The 22,303-nt window shown below is 43.6% G+C and overlaps 1 protein-coding gene across 6 annotated transcripts in view; it reads right to left on the reverse strand.

The window, feature by feature from the left end:
• The window catches only part of TEX2 (testis expressed 2), a 95,423-nt gene that overhangs the window by 23,902 nt on the left and 49,218 nt on the right, over positions 1–22,303 (reverse strand). For 4 of the 6 annotated variants that reach the window (XM_059669957.1, XM_059669958.1, XM_059669959.1 and 1 more), the window contains 4 exons: positions 15,946–16,146; positions 14,422–14,761; positions 12,381–12,628; positions 2,844–2,990 (listed from right to left, as the gene is read on the reverse strand). In XM_059669957.1, the coding sequence (XP_059525940.1) occupies positions 2,844–2,990; positions 12,381–12,628; positions 14,422–14,761; positions 15,946–16,146 (936 nt within the window). The remainder of the gene's footprint in view (positions 1–2,843; positions 2,991–12,380; positions 12,629–14,421; positions 14,762–15,945; positions 16,147–22,303) is intronic. The other 2 variants (XM_059669961.1, XM_059669963.1) reach the window with 2 other exon arrangements.

A 22,303-nucleotide genomic window follows, 5' to 3' on the forward strand; every position in this document is an offset into this window, starting at 1 on the left:
AGCATTAATGTTATGTGGTCCCTGACCTCTCAATCAGCCTACAGAATGCTGCTTGGCCAAGAATGTAGCCAAAATCTTGGACCCCTGCCTGCCCCCATGCGTTTAGTCTATTATTGTCATTCTAATACCTACGTGTCAGGAGCATGCTGGGTTTCTATGGGAACAGGGGTCCAACACTGAGCCAGAGGAGCAAATACAGAGATAGGAACATGCTGTCCTTCCTCATGGCCTGTCCAACCGCCCACCCCATCCCATCCTACACCCTGCAGTTCCGGAAGGACCTAAGAATGAGGAGGGGCTGGAGGAGAAAGACGGGGCAGGATGTGGTGGCTCTCATTACCAGTAAGTAGAATGGGGAGGGGGACCATCAGCAGGGTCTGGTAACCTACTTACTCACCTGAGTACCCAATTCTAAGATTCTCACCCCCCAGCCCCTCCTTGTTCAGATCTCTGATCTGAATCAATACTCTGGAGTCCAGGCCCTGGAGCAGCCTCCTTCCTCCCCTGCAGGGAAGGCAAAGAAAGGCCACTCCTCCTGCTCTTTTCAACCAGAACCTCTCTTCTGCCCACCCAAAGGGCACCACAGTGTGACAGAAACTCACTGCATGTTCTTTATCCTCCTAAATGGGGGACTGGAGTGCAGGTGTATGGGACATTCCTGGGTGGGTGGGTGGCATGTTAGCAGCTATATGCAGTAACAGCAGAGGCCCCTAAATATGAGAGCCCCATGGCAGTGTTAGAGTTTATTTGCTGTTGGGGCAGAAAATCAGCTTGCTTTAAACCCACCGTTCACCATATAAACACAAGGCTGCTCTTTCAAAACAAGTCATTATCATGTGCGAGGCCGACAATCTGAGACTGCAGGGCAAGGCCAGCAAAGAGTTCTCTGAATATCAGGCCTTCAAGGGCTACCAGGACGCAGGGGTCTTTGTCACAGGGGACTGCTCAGGCTCCTCCAGCCATTCTGACTCCTGACTAGCCATTAATCAAAACTCACTATATTTTGGAATAACTCTTCCAGGGATACCTGAATATTGGTGATAATAACGAGTTCCTTTGGCAGGGGATCTGGTAGGTTCAGAATTTGGATAGTATCTTGCTGCCATTCTTTATTCCACTGCCAGGGTAAGGTCCCCTCTGGTCTACGGGGCACTTCATGGGTGGCAGCTGAGGTCAGAGTGGAGGCATTGAGGCCAGCATAGAGTGAGCACTGCCCCTGCCTCCGAACGGCTGGCGCCGCTGGATCTAGGCCCCCTTTCTCCATCCTAACCCTCCAGCACCTCCGGTCTCAAAAAAACAAAGGGAGTGTCAGTTTGTGAACTGCAGAAGCTCACATGTAGAGCAAAGGAGAAAATGAAAATAAAAGGCTTTTCCTCACTTCCTCTGGGATGACGGAACCCACTGTTTTCCACCAAGGGGACTTCCGACTCCAGAGAGAAGCGTGGACACTGCCCCCTCCATTGTTTTGGAATGTGTGTCACAGGGAGAGCAGGGTCCCATCTGGAGTGCAGGCATGCCCTGCTTTCTGCTGCACACTGCCAGGCCCCCAGGTCAGAGAAGGGCCCACAACAGTCTCTGGGAAAGAGAAGTGCCAGCCCAGGAACTCAAGCCCTCCACCACTTCCCAAATCCAAGGGTGAGTGAGCTCCAGGCTGGCGGTGGGCCTCTCATCTCTAAACATGGGAGGGTCATTGTCGCTTCCTGCTCCCTCCACAGACCTGGTTACCAAGGTGGGTTCAATCCTCAACCCACCTGAAGAACACAAACCGACTGACCCTTGTCAACTGAGGGCTCCCAAATACCTGTCCTGAATTCAGCCTCGAAATCTGCTCTTCTAGTGTAGGAGGCAGCCTCTCATCTTCATCGGGGGCTCAGGAAGCAAGACAGAGCTTGTTCGTTACCCAAAAATCAATCCCAGCTCTTACATGGCCGTGTTTCCCTTCCACTGCAATTTCACTTAGCTCAGTCTCCTAACATGGAGTCCTTGAACTCTCTGAGGTCATGGGCAAGATTCTGTCACTGTGCTTTTTTCTAGGGAAAGGATCCATCTGTTTTTGCTGCTCAAAGGTATTTTGACCCCAAAGAGCCACTGACTAAATTTGCTGACTGTGCTACCTCTCAGTGAAGATCTGGGGGCCACAGTGACTGTTCCTTGGCTAGGTCTTTGCTGGGTCAAAGACATACTTCTAAGTCACCTAAACAAGGTCTCTTGGTTACCAAAGGTGATAATAAGTTAGTTATTCAGTGGCAACCTTGTGGAGTACTTATGCAGTTTTAAACTCACTTCCAAGTGGGTCTAAATCAGAATTAGGACTGTTTCTTCAGCAAAGAGAGAGCCCAAAATAAAATACCATCTGGCCAGAAGGAAAGGTCAACCCCAGACACATTCAGAGTGCAGTGCTAACTTCCCCAGCTTGCAGAGGGAGCATGACTTGGGAAAGAGGTCTTAAGTAACGAGGCATGTTCCTCAGCATATACTGTGTGGCTCAGACTGTGTGGCTGGGTGGCCTCTGGAAATACTAAATTAAGTTAAATGTTAACTTACAGATAACAGAAGTCTATATGACAAATGTGAACTACAAAAGCTCACATTTTCCCAAACTGAATTCTGGATTATCACCTAGAATGGCTCACAATGAGGGCAACACAGAAAATAATTAAACAGGAATGGTCACTAAGTCTCCAGATGCAATTAGTCATGTGGTCAAAGTCACAGCCCAGATATGTTGTTTGACAAGAACTTACTACTCTCATATATCATATGCTTTAAACTGAGTTATCTTTCACTGAGAATACAATGGTACAAAACTTACAGAAATTAAGAAATGTGAAGAACTGGAATACCTTTATTTTGCTGAGTTTCATTTGGATTTTCTTAGACACCAGTTCAGACCAGTACTTCTCTCCTAAGAAGTCCCAAAACATTCTCCCAAGCAAGGCGTTCACCCAGGCTTCCTGTTCTTCCTCCTCAGAGGGCGGAGCCTCTGGCAACTGGCAAAAGAAAAGGGGCCAAAATTAGCTAGAAAGCAACTGGAGAACAAGACAGGTGCTTATTTTTATAGTCACTGAAGGTCCTTCCCTATAGAGATGGATAACCACGTGAGTCGTATTTCTTCCCTATAAATTACAAGTCCCACATTATGTCAGTGAAGAGAAAAAGAAAAGCCACCATCACAGATAAAAACTTCTCATCCCCTGTTTTATTTTTCTACCAGTCTTCCTATGGATACCATTAGCTCAGCCAAATTGCTTTGTCCCCCCTCGCGCCCCCCCCCCCCAATTAGCTCAGTACTGATCAAATGTCTGCCTACCTCTCTTCTGGCTCAGGCTCCCTGGATGAGTAACTGTCAGGCTGGTCCTCACCAGGCAGCCCCAGAGTTTCCCAATGCTCAGGACTCTCACATTTAACCTCCTGATTCTGTGACTCGTGATTCTCTGGGGTGAGAGGCAAGGGAGTGCTTAAAAACACTGATGCCTGGGTCCTACACCAGACATACTAATTTAAGTGGGTATCAAGATTTTTAGAATCTCTCTCACTGATGTAACAAACAGGTGAGGTTGAGAACCCCAGTCCTGGATTAGAGAGGCACTCTCAGGAATTCACTGAAACTCCTGTAGCTCTTCCCACCTGGGCCTCACTTCCAAATGATACAATCCATTTAAAGCATCTGTCACGTCCAGTGTGCAAGGTAGAAGAGCAAACCTAGGTTAGTCTCCAATTTCCAAGGCTAATGACACTATGGACTACGGCCTGGTGAGGGTGAAGAAGGGAGAAGCTGCAGTGACATCTATGACAGTATGGTGAGGTCTGGAGGTTAGTGCAGGTAATGCGTGGCGGTCACCATTGTTGTCACTATTGCTGCCCACTGAGGCCAGGCCAGACCCTGTGACAAGACTCCTTCTCAGGCTCCCTCTTTTATGCCGCCCCAAACCCTAGAAAGACAGAACTTTTATGTCTATTTTGGGGATGAGAAAACAGATTCAGAGCCGTTCAGTGCCTCTGCCCCTCGTTTATTGGCAGAGCCTGACTCACAGCCTCCTTCTCCCGGATCTCCACCTGCTGGGTCCTGTGGGATGGCGGAAGGGGGTGTGACTGGCTCCTGGCGTGACAGACATTTCCCTATCCTGAGGTTTCTAATTAGACTATAACTTTATAGAAACAATTAGCCTTGGAAAGCAAAGACCAAAGGAACTAGAAGTGCAGAAATCTGCGAACTGTTGACCCTTTCACTTCTATGGTTTATGTAAATGCATTTGTCTTGCCCTCAGGGGTTGCCTGCAGCCATAACACACACCTGACATTCTCATCCTCTCCATGCTCCATACATGTGCATTCATACCAGTGTGATCTGGTGTGGGCAGCTGGGACTGCGCTGATGTCGCAGCTGTGTGCCTAGGCCAGGAGCACAGTACAAAGGGGGCTTAGTGCTCATGAATTTGACACTTGGGGAAGTGGTGACTTGTGAGTACTTCAAAGGTCTATGGCATGTACCTATGTGTGATTTTTCTGAAGCCTGGTGTTCTGAGGGTCTGGCCTGGTGAACTGCTCACTGAGCTTGTGCAGGGCCTATCGGACTGCCCAGCACCCACCTGACCACTAATCTTGTCAGAGCTTGTGCCATCTTTCTCTTTGGGGACCTGGGGCTTAACTTGCATTTTCAACTAATGTTACTGCGTGTGAAGGGAGATGTTTTATGTTCTAGGAGTCCTTCACATTTGGAGTATTTTGAAAGGTCTCCCTTATAAATGTTGGTGAGTCTCATTAAAAAAAAATTAAACTCTGGTTTTGAGGCAAGAGAGTAAGAAGCTAGGAAAATTCCTTGACAAGTGGAATAAGGGAAACTGAGACAAATAGTTAAACAAGGCCACATAATTAACAGCCTGCTAATAAACGGCAAGATCTTATCTTCCCTAACCAAGGACACTTAGGAGCAGATGGTTTACACTTCTTCTCCCCTACCAGAGAGTAAGTAGCTTAAATCCTCCAGGTCAGGGAGATAGATAGCAGAGACCCAGTTAGTGCCATTAATGCCAGCCAAACGCCAGACTGGATGAAGTCAGGAATAAATAACAAAAAACCCAATTAAAGCCAGACAAATCCAAGACAAACATAGAGCAGTAAAGCTGACCAGAGAACGATCCCAAAGTCCCCTATAAGCTCATTTTGATGGATCAGCATATTAAAGAACACACCTGGAAAGCTGTTGAATATTCCGTTGAGACCCTCCCCTGAGACCTCCCCTAAAACTCCCTCCTTTAGAAAACTGCTAAAAACCCTTAAGACAAAAGACCCAATGCACACTCTCTCTTAAGCATGACTATGTCCCCCTTCTTTTCTCAGGTGTGTATCTTTTCTTTCTTTCTCCTAAGCTCTAAGGGTCCCCACAAGATTTGTAACCTGGGAGCAGGGAGCAGTAGGCAGCAGCAGCTCATTCTGGGCTAACCCCCTCAACCTGTCTCCTAGGTCCCTCTTTTTGTCTCTGTAATTTCCTTTCCTGAGTCCATGCAGCCCAGTCTGGGCTCACTCCTGTTGCTGTGACCTTGCCTCTTCTATCTCAAGCCTTTCCTATGTTTCACTGTCCACAGCTTTAATAAATGTATTCTCTCAAAATCACCAGGATTGGTGTTGTGAAATATTTCCTACACATGACGGGGCACACTGCCTAGTCCTGGTCCCTTTCTGGTGAAAGTTAAAAAATAATACATGTTGATCATTCTATTTCAGAAGACATGGTTCTACCTCACTCATTTTAATGTCTGAAGAGTATTCTCTCGGTGCTTTTCTAGTGCTGTAATGTCTTTTGATATTAACCAAGACCTTTCTACCACCAGGTCCTGGACAAAGGAGCGGAAGTCTGTGATCAGCGAGCACTCAGTCATGCCACAATTGTACATGTTATATGGAGTCACTTTTCTCTCTGTCTGAACACCTGCACTCTACCCCTAAGGGGATCTGGTCCAGCCCGAGGTTACTGTCTTTGAGTCCCATCAGATTAGCTATGTAGACTTCGCAGTAACACTCACCCTAGGACAATGCTTTCCTCTCTGGGGGAATTCAGGCAGGGCCTAGCTGCTGCCCACATAGGGTACTGCATGTCTTCCTTAGATCTGCAGGCTACATAAGAGAATAGATTTCTCTTTCCCTTCTCAAGCAGGAGAGTCTATCCTTTATTAACCTTTCTTTATAACCCTAGTTATTCACAGTAAACAGGTTTACAAAAAAAATATATTTTTTTTTAAATAGCAAGAAACAAAGGCTATTTCACAATTTATATTTGAGCCAAAGGCATATGATGTGGAAACAAATTTCAGAAATAACTGACAAGCAGGTTGTTTTTTGTTTTCAACAGTTCCTTTTTCTAATTCAGGCTTCTCGCCACAGACTCACTGAGAACAAAGAAAAATCCAAGAGCGGCAAAACATTCAGAATGCCTCAAAGCAGTTTATGAACAAAGTCTGGATTCAACAGGCTGCTAGAAAGAACTCACTTCCAATGAATGTCATAAACATTAAAGAGCTTAAAGAATAAATGTACATACGTTTCCTAATATTGCTATTTGGCTGGAGGAAGGAATGGAAAACTACCCATTTCACTATTTCAACTATATACGTATGTACATTTTCAAAGGGCAACTTTCAGAAAATGTCTTCCAAAAAGCAGTTGGGGAGGTCAATGGTCTGAAGGTGAAAATGACTATCATAACTGAGTAGCTCTTGGGATATATGTTATTAAAAATTAACCTCCAAAGTAAAGTAGTAGAGATTGTCTTAATTTTGTGGTATAACCTTTCCTATTACAAATAGCCAGGAGACCAGCCCAGGATTTTTTGTTACAAAGAGAGCTTAGTGCCTCTAATCCTAAGGTTTGATCATATACAATCTGGTGCCACTGAGAGTCTCACAAAGGGCCGCTTGGTCTAGGGCAGGGGTGGGCAAACTTTTTGACTCGAGGGCCACAATGGGTTCTTAAACTGGACCGGAGGGCTGGAACAAAAGCATGGATGGAGTGTTTGTGTGAACTAATATAAATTCAAAGTAAACATCATTACCTAAAAGGGTACAGTCTTTTTTTTTTTTTAGTTTTATTCATTTCAAACGGGCCGAATCTGGCCCGCGGGCCGTAGTTTGCCCACGGCTTGTCTAAGGGAAGGTACAATGAAGACCCTTCCCCCAGGGTTGTTAGCTATAAAAACAATACATAACCATTATAGAAAACACCCATAATCCCACTATCCAGATGTAATTATTTTAAAACATTTTTTACTATATTTCCTTTCAGATATATATATATACATACATACACACACACACACACACACACACACATTCTTTTAAAGAATATAAAACTTTTAAAAGACAAAATTGGATCTAATATTGTTTTGCATCCTTTTTATATATAGCTTCATTAAGATTGAACTCACATACCATACAGTTCACCCATTTATAGAGTACAGTAAATAGTTTTTAGTGTATTCAGAGTTGTGAACCAATTTTAGAGTATTTTCATTACTCCCCAAAGAAACCCTGAATCCATTAGCAGTCACTCCTCAATCCTCCCCAACTCCATTCCTACCACTACCACCAACACCACCCCTAGGCAACCAACTACTAATTTATCTCAATGAATTTGCCTATTCTGGACATTTCATATAAATGGAATCATACAATATGTGTTTATTTGTGACTAACTTCTTTCACTAGGTAAAATGTTTTCAAGGTTTTTCCAAGCTGTGGCATGTAATAGTACATCATTCCTTTAAATTTCAGAATGCTATTCCATTGTATGCATATACTACACTTTACCCATTTATCAACTGATGGATACTTCAGCTGTTTTCTACTTTTGGCTATTGTGAAGATTACTGCTATGAATATTGGTGTACAAGTATTTGTGTGGACACAGGTTTTCATATCTCTTGGACATATATCTAGGAGTAAAACTGCTGCATCATAAAACTGTTTAACATTTTGAGAAACCACCAAACTGTTTTCCATAGCAGTAGCAGCCTTTTACATTCCTACCAGTAATGAACAAGGGTTCCAATTTCTCCATATCCTCAATAATACTTGTTGTTATCTGACTTTTATTCTAGCATCCAAGTGGTTGTGAATGGTATCTCATTATGGTTTTGATTCACATTTCCTTGATGGTTAAGTTAATGACAGAGTATTCTTTCATATGCTTATCAGCTATTTGTATACCTTCTTTGGAGAAGTGTCTATTCTTTTGTTCATTTCTTAATTGAGTTACTTACCTTTTTATTATTGAGTTGTGAGAGTTACTTATATATTCTAGGTACTAGACCCTTATCAGATATATGATTTGCAAATATTGTCACCATTTTGTCGGTTGTCATTTCAATTTTTTTAAAATATATTTTTTATTGATTTCAGAGAAGAATGATGAGGGAGAGAGAGATAGAAAGATCAATGATGAGAGAGAATCATTGATCAGGTGCCTCCTGCACACTCCCTACTGGGGATCAAGCCCGCAACCTGGAAACAAACCCGGGACCCTTCAGTCTGCAGGCCGACACTCTATCCACTGATCTAAACCAGCTAGGGCTCTTTTCAATTTCTTGATGTTATTATTTGCAGCATAAAAGTTTTTAATTTTGATGAAGTCCAATTTATCTATTTTTTTATTTGGTTGTGTGTATTTTTGGTATCTTATGTAAGAAGGCTTTCCCTAACCCCAAATCACAGAGATTTACACCTATTTTTTCTTCTAGGAATTTTACAGTTTTAGCTCTTAAATTGAGGCCTATAATTCATTTTGAGTTAACTTTTGTATATGGTGTGAGGTAGGGGTCCAACTTCATTCTTTTGCATGTGGATACCAATTGTTCAGAACCATTTTTTAAAAAGACTATTCTTTCCTCTACTGAATTGTCTTGGTACCTTTGTCTATATCCTTTCTAAGATTTATTTTTAAATTGTATATATGCCTTCACATTTCTTACTTATTATATAAAAAGCACTTTCTGACTTTTAAATGTTTGAAAAGCCAACTTTCAGGAGGGAAAGGAAAATCTTTAGAAAATCACTCCGCCAATTAAGATTTCCTGATTACTATTCAATTCCTACTTACTTTGTAGGGTTCTCAACTCCTGATAACACAAAACAGGGAATATCACATGATCCATTTACAGATAACAAGATAATTAGTGCAAATAGTAATAATAAAGGACTATCACTTATAAAGGAAAGCATGAAGAGCAATAAAAGTAGTACAGAAATACTGTAGCAGATCTTATTTTCCAGAAATTGTGCAATGATATTTCACATCCCACATGCTCTTCCAAGAAATCTGCTAACCACTCAACAAGAGGTGGAATCCCTGCCCTTCTCCTTGAAACTGGGAGGGCATTTGTGATTGCCTTGACTAATAGGGCACAGTGGAAGTGACATTATTTTACTTCTGAGACTTGGTCATAAAAGACAATACAGTATTCACTTAGCTTTTTCTCTAGGGATGCTTGCCTTCAGAACCTAGTCACCATGCTGAAGAAAGCTCACACCACCTGGAGAAGAATCAAGGCCCGAGGCCCTAGCTGAGCTCTCATGCAACAACCAGCATCTTGCCAGCCATGAGAGCAAGCCATCTTGTAAGCAGATCCTTCTGCTTTCAGTCCAGCCTCCCCAGATGACACTGTGTAGAGCAGAGAGAAGCCTGCACTGCCAAGTCTGACCAAATTACAAATTTGTGAGCAAAATAATTATTGTTTTAAGCAACCACTTTGGGGGCTGTTTGTTACGCAGTCATAGATAAATAAAACACACCTATGTTGTATTCAGGACCTTCTCAACTACCAGATCATGAGAGCCAGGATGTGACCCACACATGCCTCATGCAGACCAAATAGATGCATAAGCCCAGCACTAAAACTCATACACTTTCTTCAAAGGCCCTTCTTTCAAAGGCTTATCTCTATTCACACAATTGTGGCTCTCTGGTTTCCTAACCCATGCAGATTAGAATCACAAAACTAATAGAGTGGGGGTGGGAGATGGGGATAAGTGCTCAAGGAAAAGCCAGCTAGAAAAATACATACCCATACCAGCTAACTGACAACCGAGAGAGAAAGCTGCAGAGTTTGCAGTCTGGAAGACTTGGATTAGGGGAGAAAGGCCTTCTGACCTCAACAGCCTTGCATGACAGGCCTGGATTTCCGTTTGTTGTACTAAGTCTTTATCAAGAAAAGATTAAATCATTCTGCTTGCTCTAAGGGGCCCAAAAGTACAATGTGGTTTTTACATTTTCATGAGACTTAGGAGAGGAAATAAATGTTTACTGGAAAGGTTTGCATTAGAAATCTGCCCCCACCCCAGCAGTGCTGGGTTGAGAGGCTGAGCTGTTGGCCCTCAGGGTCTCCCAGTCCCCTGGGCTCCCACAGAACATGTTCTGAGGAAACAATGTTCTAAAACCTGTTTTCATTTAAGGAGCTCTTTTAAAAAGCAAGCTTTTTATTAGATAATTTTCTTACATCAGTGCACAATTCTCCCCCTTATTTCCCTGAGTCTGATGAGTCCAGGCAGCTGACAGCATAGGGAGGATGGAAGTTTGGGGGAGGGGGATTCACTAGTGATAAATCAGACATTTCCAGAACAGTTTTATATTAACCTACTCTAGCCTATGGACAGTCTACTTCCTGCTCTTGCTGGTAACTTAGGGCAGAGGCAGTAGCCAGCAAAGGCACATGGTCTTTTTTCCCCTGATAAAGTAGGTTACATGAGGAGGGCTCAAGGCCTCTTCCACACTGAAGAGCTCAATGAAGTGAATCAAGACTAAAGGCACACAACAGGAAGGTATCAAATGCTTCCCATTAAGAACAGACATATGGTCCCTATAAGAGGTCACTTTAGTAACTGAACATGGAAAAACAGGCTTCATGCTCCTCAGGTGGGAGGCTGTGTTCAGAATATTAGTGGAAAGTGATGGCAGGAGGCCTCATGTCAAGCAAGGTTTTTTGTTTATTTGTGTGCTCTTTGTTGTTAATCCTTACCCCAGGATATTTTGTCCCTTTTATTTTAAAGAAAGTGGAAGGGAAGGGGAGAGACAGAGAAAAACATTGATTAGTTGCCTCCTGCACATGCCCCTACCAGGGCTGGGGAATGAGCCTGCAACCAAGGCACGTGCCCTTGATCAGAATCAACCCGAGACCCTTCACTCCAAGGGCCGACGCTCTAACCACTGAAAAACCAGCTAGGGCTCAAGTAGTTTTAGAATGACCTACCAAAATGGCAGCTGGGGCCATGGTCTCATACCAGGTTTTGCACACTCCATCATAGCAACTTTGAAATTAAGCTACAGTACTTAACTTCTGTGAGCCCAAATGGAGAGACTATCATCTAGTTCGTAAAACTGTTCAAGGGGTCAGAGTAATTCTATTGAAGAGCCTAATAAAGTCTGGCATATGGTAGCTTATATTATTTATCTTATCACAGGTGGTAGTGAGTCAATATCTAGATTTTTACACTTTGGAAATAACCCTGGTGGTGAATCTTCAAAAGCACTGGACATAACTGAGGTGTCTGAGAATTTGAGAATACAATGGTCATTGAAGAATTAGACCTCTATTATTAATGATTCTGTGAACTTCCCTACTGATCACCCAGTTGCTCATGTGAAAAAACCAGGCTGGTACTCTCACACCCCACATCTAATTCATCAGCAAATCCAGCCAGCTCCCCTACGACACATACTCCCAAAGCAGCCCCTTCTCACCATTGGCTGTTACCACCTTGACCTCAGTCCCATTCTCCACTGCCATCATTGCCTCCTATCCACACTTTTCCTCCTATAGCCAATTCTCCAGGGAAAGCCACTTACCTTTTTAAAACTTAAATCAGATCAATATTACCCCCTGCTCAAAACCCTCCTGGAGCTTCCCATACCCCCTGGAACTGATCCGATGAGGCCCTGTCTTTGTCCCTTGTTCATTGTTCCCCAAACTGTCCTTATCACAATTCTTTGAATACTCCAACCACATATCCTGCTTTTACACTTGCTGGTTACCCACCTGAAATGCTCCTCCCATACCTATCACCATGGCTCACTTCCTCACATTGGTCAGGCCTCTGCCCAAATGTCACCTCCTCAAGAGACCCACCTTGACCACTGATCTGAAATAGAAGTTCTGGCCACCTTCTGTACTCCCTTATTTCGCTTTATTTTAATTTGTATCACCACCTGATGTCTGTTTCTTGCTATCTCTGGAACTACAAGTTACCTGAGGGCAGAGCCCCCTCTTTCCTGTTCATTACTGTGAACAAGACACCAATGCCTAGAACAGGGCCTGGTACACAGAGGTGCTTATGCAGGAAGAAATGAGTTTAAATGGAAGATCTGAAAAGCCACTCCTTGGCAGCCAGAATTACCTTTTTTCCAGCCGTGGGGCTGCTCTCTGCACTCTGCACGGGACTCCTCTGGGGGCTTCGGTTCTCTTGGGGGACACATCTGGCCATGTACACGCTGTAGTCTAGAAGCATCTTCTGCCGCACACTGCCCATCAGCTCCTTCTGCTTTGGCTGGGACATAATCTCCTCTACACTGCCTTTACTGCTGCTGCGACTGTGGGTCAGGTGTCCTGAGGGACTGCTGTGTCTGCTGTGTGAGGGCAAAATCCCTGGAGCAAAGAAGTAAGGATTGTTAATACAGATGAAGAAAAGGACTGCAAAGTAAATGAAATGTAGAGCAAATTCCACTGGGTTACATTGAGAAAAGCAGCTTAAAAGGTTATCAAATGACTATTTAAAAAACAGTGACAGCCCTAGCCAGTTTGGCTCAGTGGATAGAGCATCGGCCTGTGGACCAGAGGGTCCCGGGTTCAATTCCAGTCAAGGGCATGTGCCTTGGTTGCAGGTTCCTCCCCGGCCTGGGGCCCTGGTCAGGGCTCCTGTAGGAGGCAACCAATTGATGTGTTTCTCTCACATCGATGTTTCTCTCTGTCTCTCCTTCTCTCTTCCAGTCTCTCTAAAAATCAATGGAAAAATATCCTCAAGTGAGGATTAAAAAAAAATAGTGACAGTATAAGGTTGTAAGGAAAAGCAGCTAAAATGCTATCAAATGACGATTTAAGAAATACTTATAAGGTGATACTCTCCATTCTAATAATAGATAATTTTTTAGAACAGTTTTTATTCCTCCCTAAGACCATTCAGAGTAATGGGAGCCATGAAATACACTAGTAGGTACCTTTTTCTTTTTCCTGGTGATCTCTTAGGGTCAAATAAAGGACTGGCACACACCCAGGGGCAAATGGAAAGTGGGCAGAAAGATAATTGTTCATCCACAGCTCATGGCAATTCCAAACGTGCCCTCTTCTATTCAATAAGGTTTTTATCAAGCACTTTTCTAGGCCAATTCCACATCAAAAAGGAGAATAATCCCTGCCTTTGAACTTGGGCACCTAGTCAAATAAATCACAATTTCCTATAAAAAGTATTGTAGCTGAAGCATGACTAAAGGACTTTTAGGGCAGAAAGAAGGGGGTGACCACCTCTGTCCAACAGAGTGGAGAGGTGCTTACCCCAGTACTGATTTCCACTGGTAGTGACCTCTGGACTGCCTCTTGAAATAACCGGCATTTTCCTGGCCCAGGATGGGAAAGAGCATTCCAGGTAAAGGGAATAGTATCTATCTCTATATATAACCAAACGAATGTTTGACCGGTCGCTATGACGTGCACTGACCACCAGGGGGAAGACGCTCCCTGGGGGTCAGTGTGCTCACACCTGGCGAGTGCAGCTGCAGTGGCATCAGCCTCTCGGGCCTCTGCAGCTGTGTGCTACCGAGGCAGTGGCCAGTGCAACGGGGCCGGGATGAGCGGGAGCAGTGCAGCACCCAGCCCAGGCTCCTCCCCGGACCCCTGGAGAGGGTGCAGGCCAGGCTGAGGGACCCCTGGTATGTACTGTGACCGGTCACAATAAAGTTAAGTGAAGTTCCAAGCAAGACGACATGAGGCAGAGGGATAGAAATGAGCAGAGGTCATGATTATCTATACAAATGCAGTGAGTCTAGATGCCAGAGGATGCTGCATTTATATGGTGATCCCGCATTTTGCTGGGGGACATAATTGAGGCCAGGGGCTTGACAGCACTAGCTGTCTCATTATAAACAGGGTTGTGCTATTGCTTCTTCTTTCAGAGGAAATTTTTAGAAGTTTTATAATACATAAATATAATCCTAAGGAACCAGCAAAGGCTAAAAACATACACCTGCAAATGGTTCCATCACTGGTTGAATGTCTAAAGGGTCACAGTGATTGGCCTAAAAGGCAAATTATTAATGAGAACACACCTTAGATGGCAGACAGACAGTCATCGATTCAGAGTGGGCTTCCTTCCTTCCTATTTGGGAATTTCAATTCTCCTACAGGCCCTTTAAAAATACATAAACATTTAGCACACTTGTCCTTACCTGATTTACTTCCAGAGACACCAGTTGGCTTCTTGATTTCCGACTTCAGCTTAGATGCCAGAATAAATCTCCTAAACCACTCCTCCTTTTCTCGGCCAGTTCTCCCAAAGAGATACAATATCTGATCTCTCTGGCCAGATCTTGTTCCTTCCTGAGGATGGGGTGGCTTCTTAGGGTCCTCGACTCCCAGGTCTCTCTCAGCTGGCGGCTTTTCTTCAGAAGTCTCTTTATCAGTTTGGGCCTTGGACATAAAGTCATCTTGTCGACCAAGCTCGATACAAATGGGATACTTTTTATTCCAGATTCGTTTTCGAGCCAAACTTTTAGGTACAAGATAAATCTACAGAGAAAGGGAAGTGATGATTAACATACTCAATAAAAAATATGCTATACTGTGAATTAAAATATGTAGAGTACAAATGCAAACTTTAAAGTATTTTTTACTAAAATGATGAATGTGAAATAATTACCATCTATCTATAACACGACTATAGACTTTAGAATAAAATTTTAGAGATGACTTGTTAGTCTTCTTCAAAATTATTATAGAAAGTAGATGTTTAAGAATTTTGCAAGAGCTACGAATATGTATAATTTTCAGGTAGTAATAGCACAATAATTATATAGTGGATCTTCATCAACTAAGTTTGGATAGCAACTGAGTTTAATGACCCTGGACCAAACGTAAGCTGGGAGGAAAACAAAAATTTATAAAACTAGATCTAGAGGGAAAACTCTAGTTTATAACTAAAGCTATTTTAAATATTTCTATAATTTTGGAAAAACTTAAAGATCAGTCATATAGTTATAAGAAGAACAGAGAATCTATAACTTTTTGGAATAACAAATAATTTATATTTCTCAAAAACACAAGTATATAATACTTTTATCAAAATGTAGTTATATTGCATATCTATAATTTTCATATTTATGGAGACCTCATTAGTTATTATCCTAGTACCACTACATACAGCTTTTTGTTTGAATGAAAAACTTAACTCTCAAAGTCAGAAGAGTGTGCTATGCCCTTGTTCCTTGAAGTGTGGTTCCCAACCAGCAGCATGGGTACCACCTGGGAGTTCATAAAAATGCAGACTCTCAGGCCCCACTCAGAATTGCTGAATTCAAGTCTTCATTTAAAAAGATGCTCAAGAGCCTGGCTGGTGTGGCTCAGTGGTTGAGCATTGACCCAGGAACCAAGGAGGTCATGGTTCAATTCCTGGTCAGGGCACATGCCTGGGTTGCAGGATTGATCCACAGTGGAAGGCATGCAGGAGACAGCCGATTGATGATTTTCATTGATGTTTATATCTCTCCCCCTCCCTTCTCTCTGAAAGCAATAAAAACATTTGTAAAAAAATAAATTAAAAAATAAAATAATGCTCTGGAGATTCATATGCACATTAACATTTGAAAGGTTCTGCTCTGAATTGTACTAATACTGTAAACACACACACACACACACCCTTTTTAGGGAAAAAATGTTTTTCATTAATCTGAGTTTCCTAAGTTAGTTGGACTTACCTTGCTGTCTGAGAGGTCGTAGATTTTCTGGCTGATGTAGGTGACCTCTGGCTTTGTTTCATTGTAGCTTGCCCTCCTGGAAATATTTTTATTGGGCTTTGAAAGTCTTAAGGTCCCACCCTCAAGTCGAACAAAGACTGAATGTGTCAAAGTCGCATGGTAAGTTTCTGGATCATAGTTGTAAATTTCATTCATCCAACCCTGATGGAGAAAACTTCTATTAGTAAAATAAGAATAAATACAGATCAGATTCAATGTGAAAATGATGACCGCTGGTATTTAGGACACTGAAATCAAACTTGATCGTAACTCAAGTGTCAATTTATTAATGACTACAGGTTTCTGAAACAAGTGCTTAGCGTGAAGGATAATCAGTGCTGAGGAGTAATTTGGTATGTTTTTTGATAACTAAAAAGCTAGATTTGGGGGAGAATGACAATGTCCATTATCTACACTAATAAAAGAGAAAAATGGTAATTGGCGTACGACGATACCCTTTTCATTGGCTAATCAGGGCTATATGCAAATTAACTGCCAACTATGATTGGCAGTTAACTGCCAACTAAGATTGGCAGTTAACTGCCAACAAGATGGCGGTTAATTTGCATATGTAGGCACAATGCAGGGAGGCGAAAGGGAAAGCAGGAAGAAGCCCCCTGCCACTGACAGTGATCGGAAACCCAGGGGGGAGCTAAGAGCTGGGGGGCAGGGCAAAGGCGGCCCTGGGGCCGCCTTTGCCCTGCCCCCCAACCATGATCGGAGAATCAGCCGCCTTTGCCGCCCTGGCCAGTGATAGCAGGAAGTAGGGGTGGAGCCAGCGATGGGAGCTGGGCACGGTCGAAGCTGGCAGTCCCGGGAGCTAGGCGTCCCTTGCCTGGGCCTAAAGCGGAGCCCACGATCACGGGGCTGCTGCAGCTGCGGGTCCCCGCTGCCTGAGCCGGACGCCTCAGCCAGAGGCGTTAGGTCTGGGCAGGAGCGGAGCCTGCAACCGCGGGGAGCTGGGGGTCCCCTGCCCAGGCCTGACACCTCTGCCGGAGGCCTCAGGCCTGGTCAAGGGGCCGATCCGGTGATTGGTGATCGGAGGGTGATGAGGGTCAACTCCTCTGGCTGAGGCATCAGGCCTGGGCGGGGGGCTGAGCCGGGGATTGGGGGGATATGATGGTCCCCTTGCCCAGGCCTAAAGCCTGGGTCAGAGGCGTCAGGCTTGGGCGGGGGGTGGAGCAAGCGATCAGAGGGAGATGGGGGTCCCCTGCCCAGGCATGATTCCTGGGCCAGAGGCCTCAGGCCTGGGTGGGGGCCAGAGCCAGTGATCAGGGGGAGATGCGGGTCCCCTGTCCAAGCCTGACACCTCTGGCGGAGGCATCAGGCCTGGGCAAGGGGCCGATCAGGCGATCAGAGGGTGATGGGGGTCTACGCCTCTGGCTGAGGCATCAGGCCTGGGCAAGGGGCAGAGCCAGCAATCGGAGGGGTCTGGGGGTCCCCTGCCCAGGCCTGATGCCTGGGCCAGAGGCATCAGGCCTGGGCTGGGGGCAGAACCAGTGATGGGGGGAAATGAGGGTCCCCTGCCCAGGCCTGACACCTCTGTCAGAGGCGTCAGGCCTGGGCAAGGGGCCGATCCTGCGATTGGAGGGTGATGGGGGTCAACGCCTGAGGGCTCCCAGTATGTGAGAGGGGGCAGGCTGGGCTGAGGGGCACTCCCCCCCCAACACACACACACACACCCAGTGCACGAATTTCGTGCACCGGGCCCCTAGTCCTATATAAAAGGTTATTTTCCTTTTGTAAAGCTGACAAGCAAATCAAGAAACTCAAAAGTATTGTTCATGTAAACAGAGCAAGTCTTTTGCCCTGACCTCCTCTGGGGGTGAGTTATCCCACCCAACCTGGTCTTCCTCAGTAGCCAACTTGCAAACGATCTTTGAAATTTCACAGACCATATTAACTCATGCTACTTTTCCAGGACCCAGAGAACACCTACCACTCTATTTCTATATCACTAAAATAATATCGTAAAGCAGATAATTGAGAATTAGGCATTAAATAAATCACATATATGATCAATATGTCAAAAATCGAAAGTGTATAGTTACTTACATGAGTAAAATATTGGTCCAGGGTCACCTCTCAATCAACATAAATGTACTTATACATTGATTTTTTTAAGAGAACAAACATATTGAAGTGTATGAACAACACACAAAGGCCCAACACACCATAAAATTGTGCTAAAGCTAATCCCATAGCTGTAATTAATATCCATCATTTAACATTCTGTCTGCCCCACAGATGACATGGGTGGCCCAGATCTCTTTAAAAGAAGTTCTCTAGGGAATTTTAATTGATATCTTCCCACCCCATACCCAACCCCCATTTTATAAATGTCTTTCTAATGAGCAGAGAAATGTTAACGCTCACTACACTGGAGTTGAAATTGTCATTCTTTTCAAGAAATAGCCATTTCTACGGTAAGTACTTGATCTCACCTTGAAGTCTGAAGGGCCTCTGCAAATGAGGAATCCTCAGACTTCTTTTTTATTCATTTATTTATTCATCAAAACATTAGTTGAGTTTCTCTATAGACCAAGTAATGTGTCAGGAGTTGATACAAATATTAAAAACAGGACACTATTCTTGACCCAAATCAGTAGAGAAGAATTGAGCCTTCATTTTAGCATCTTATGACCCCACTGGAGCAACCATAGAAATTTGGCACAAAGAGTACCCTGAATATGTCATGGAAGTAAAATTAGACAAATATACTTCTTCGTCTTTGGAGGTGTAAGATTTATGAGCCAATTATATAGGTTTATGTACTTCAATATATTTTATTGCATGAGATAGGAGTATTTCTCCCTCCTCCCCAAGAGTCACTTGTATCTATAAAAAATGTTGAATCAAAAAGCAGTAACCATGAAAAGAGGGTGTGATCTAGGTGTTTATAAAGAAATAGCAATGACCAGAGTAATGAGTAAAAAAAGAGAACAAGCAATACAGAGCACAGTGGGGCCTGAAGTGGACTGTATGGTCATAGCATCTGTTTAGATGGCTCTATTTTGCAAAGTGTAGAACTAAGTATATTTTTTGCTTCACAGTTTTTTGCCTTTTTCTTTAGTCTGTTAGTATGGTGAGGTTACACTAATTGATTTTCAAATGCTGAACTAGTTTTGCATTCTTGGGGAAATTATGTATCGGTCATGATGAGTTGAAGTTGGGTCATACCAGCTCATGAGAGCCTATTCTACACATCTCTTCCCAACTATACCTTCAGTGATTTCATGTTGGTAGCTTGCAACTGACTGGTGGGAGTTCTTACACCATGAAAATTAGTGAACAGTACAAAGAGGGCTTCCAGCCCACCCCAGAGAACCAGTTTATCATCACAACACTATGATTATCCTTTGTATACATTGCTGAGTTTGATTGCTAATACTCTGTTCATTTTCCCTCTAAGTTGACACGCTGCTCAAGCCATAATGACTTTCTCCATGCTAACAGTACTTTATTGCATGTAGTAAAAGGAACAAATACTATACATATGATTTCAAAAATACTAATGTTCATAATAATAGCTGACATTTAAGCTCATATTGTGATCTAGGCACTTCAAGGTGCATTATCTCCTTTACTTCTGCGAATTCCCTATAATTTTATAGGTGAGGAAAATAGTGAGAGAGGTTAAGTGATTTGCCTCGAGAGTGGTTAAAAAAAAAGTGGTCTAGAGAGTGGCAAATCTGAGACTTAAACCAAGTCTACCTGACTCTGAGGTCCAGGCTCCTACTTCACCTCCACGGCACAGACCCACCTTCAGTCTAACACCTGGTGTTTCCTCAAATCGTGGCAATGATGGCACTTCTCCCAGGAAGCTGCCCTGATCACCTAAGTTACTTTCCTCCTAGCACTGTATCTGTTAACTGCCTGGTTTACTTAACCACAAACTCCACAAGACAATCACAGTTGTAACAAATGTTTGACAACTGAGTACATAAATGTAGCCGTATTCAGAGGGTGGCTGTGAGGATTAAATAAAAGCTGTATATAAAGCACACATAAGGACAGTTCCAGATGCGTAAGTGGAGACAAGCAAAAGAATGTGCTGGGACCATACTAAGTGCAGGGAGCTGTGGAGGTTACTTTAAAGTAGGCAACTTGGCCCTAACCGGTTTGGCTCAGTGGATAGAGCGTCAGTCTGCGGACTCAAGGGTCCCAGGTTCGATTCCGATCAAGAGCATGTACCTTGGTTGCGAGCACATCCCCATTAGGGAGTGTGCAGGAGGCAGCTGAATCGATGTTTCTCTCTCATCGATGTTTCCAACTCTCTATCCCTCTCCCTTCTTCTCTGTAAAAAATAAAATAAATATATATTAAAAAAAAAAAAGTGGGCAACTTGGTCATTGTTCCCAACCAAAAAAACTAAGTTATAATTACATAAAACAGCACAGGTAAAGGAAATAAGTAACCTCGGAAAGAATTTTAAGAGTAAAAGAAGTTAAAGCTTTTCAGAACAGAAACTGAACAAGCTCTATCTTATACAGCAGAGAGAGATGGGTTGTGACTGGAGCCCAGGTTTCCTGACTCCCATGTAGGGCTCTTTCCAGAACACTATAAGCTTTGATAGGAAACCCGGAGACACTTATAGGGGACACTACTTAACCCACACTAATCAAGTATCCAAGATGCAGACTGGCCATTGGGAGGCTCAGGTCAAGAGGTGGCCAAGCATGACTCGAGTCCCTCCCATTCTGTACCCTGAATGCACCCCTACAGACAAAAACGAGGCTGCCCTTGCAAAAAGCAATTTCCCAATGCAAATCCTAATTGCCTTTTACACCATCGATCAGTCAATTTTTCTGGGGCTTAACAATCTCCCTGGTAAGCTGCACATGGAACTTCCAGAGTTAAGTGGTCAAACATCAATCCTGAGAGCAACCCAGCAACTCAAAGGCCTTCACCCTGTTTCTCATATAATCTCAGCCCTTCACTGCTCAGCTGTTCTAAAATTCTCAACTCTGAATTTCTTACCAAGTAAGATATTACTCCAACTTAATTTTGTTATGGGACATGGGAGTGGGTATAAACAGATACAGCATATAGTTAGCAACTCAATGCATTTCGACAGTCAACTACAAAACTCAGATATGCTCTCAACCCGCACTAAAGTGACTCAGACAAGCCTTGTTTCTTTCTGAAGCTGGAACTGTTAAAATTGAGACAGTGCATGCCACTGCAGGACAATGACCACAGTCAGCCAGGCTGCAGCTGTCTGGCCCACAGACTGGTCCTGTGATCCCATTTGTGAAGGTCAGGGTTTTCTCTTCAATCTCTGGTGGATTTAGAAGCCATGTCTGGCTGAAAGTACAAACTGCAATCTATTAAGGGACTTATTTAATACTTAGAAAGATTAAAAGCTACAATTAACCTTTTGCAAAATAATAGTCTGGAAGAACTACTATTGTGCTCACTTCTGGTTACAGTGCCAATAAGAGGTCAAGGCCTGATGCTGAGCTAACCAGAGAAAAACACCAGCCTTTGGCCTGAGGAAGTGATGGGCATTTCTCTATCTTCAGTGCATGAGGTCCCTGGGCTGACACCCTGCTGTCACAGGGCTGTGCTGGCATTTCAGGCTGCTTGTCACTCACATCCCCTGTATTATTCCTTCATCTAGTCTAACAGGGAAGGTGCAAATCCTAAATAGAACAGAGCCAGAACCTGAGGCCCCTGCTGCTGAAAATTATCTCTAAAGCAGACAAAAAGGTGATTACTTTTCTTTTGTCCCCCAAGCTAAAACGTAAGCAGGGATTTCTTTTAGCCGGGCTTAAACCCTTTTTGATGTATTTATTTGATGGTTTAGAACTGGAGTCATCAGTTAAAACATGATATCATAGATCATGGAGTTAGAGAATATGGCAGGAACAGTTTACTAAACTTTATAGAACTTTAGATGCAAATTTGGTTTTTCCTATAAAAGACACAGACCTATACATATACAGAATTTATACTATGAATGATAGCCTCAAGCAAAGAGTCAACATTCAAAATAAATGCTGCTTGAAGACACCATCAAGAATAACGAGAGCCCTAGCTGGTTTGGCTCAGTGGATAGAGCGTTGGCCTGAGAACTGAAGGGTCCCGGGTTCGATTCTGGTCAAGGGCACATGCCCGGGTTTTGGGCTTGATCCCCAGTAGGGGGCATGCAGGATGGTCCTAGAATACCTCGCTGGAATTTACGAGACATTTTCCCAAGGAAACAATGCTATGAACTATAGTTATACATTGGCTGACTAGAATTACATTTCAGGACTAGAATTACAGTTCAGCCATGCCATACGTTAATGAGTTGGATGGAAAATTGGCAAAATGT

This window comes from Myotis daubentonii, chromosome 16, assembly GCF_963259705.1.
Source record: "Myotis daubentonii chromosome 16, mMyoDau2.1, whole genome shotgun sequence".
NCBI classification, from domain to species: Eukaryota; Metazoa; Chordata; class Mammalia; order Chiroptera; family Vespertilionidae; genus Myotis; species Myotis daubentonii.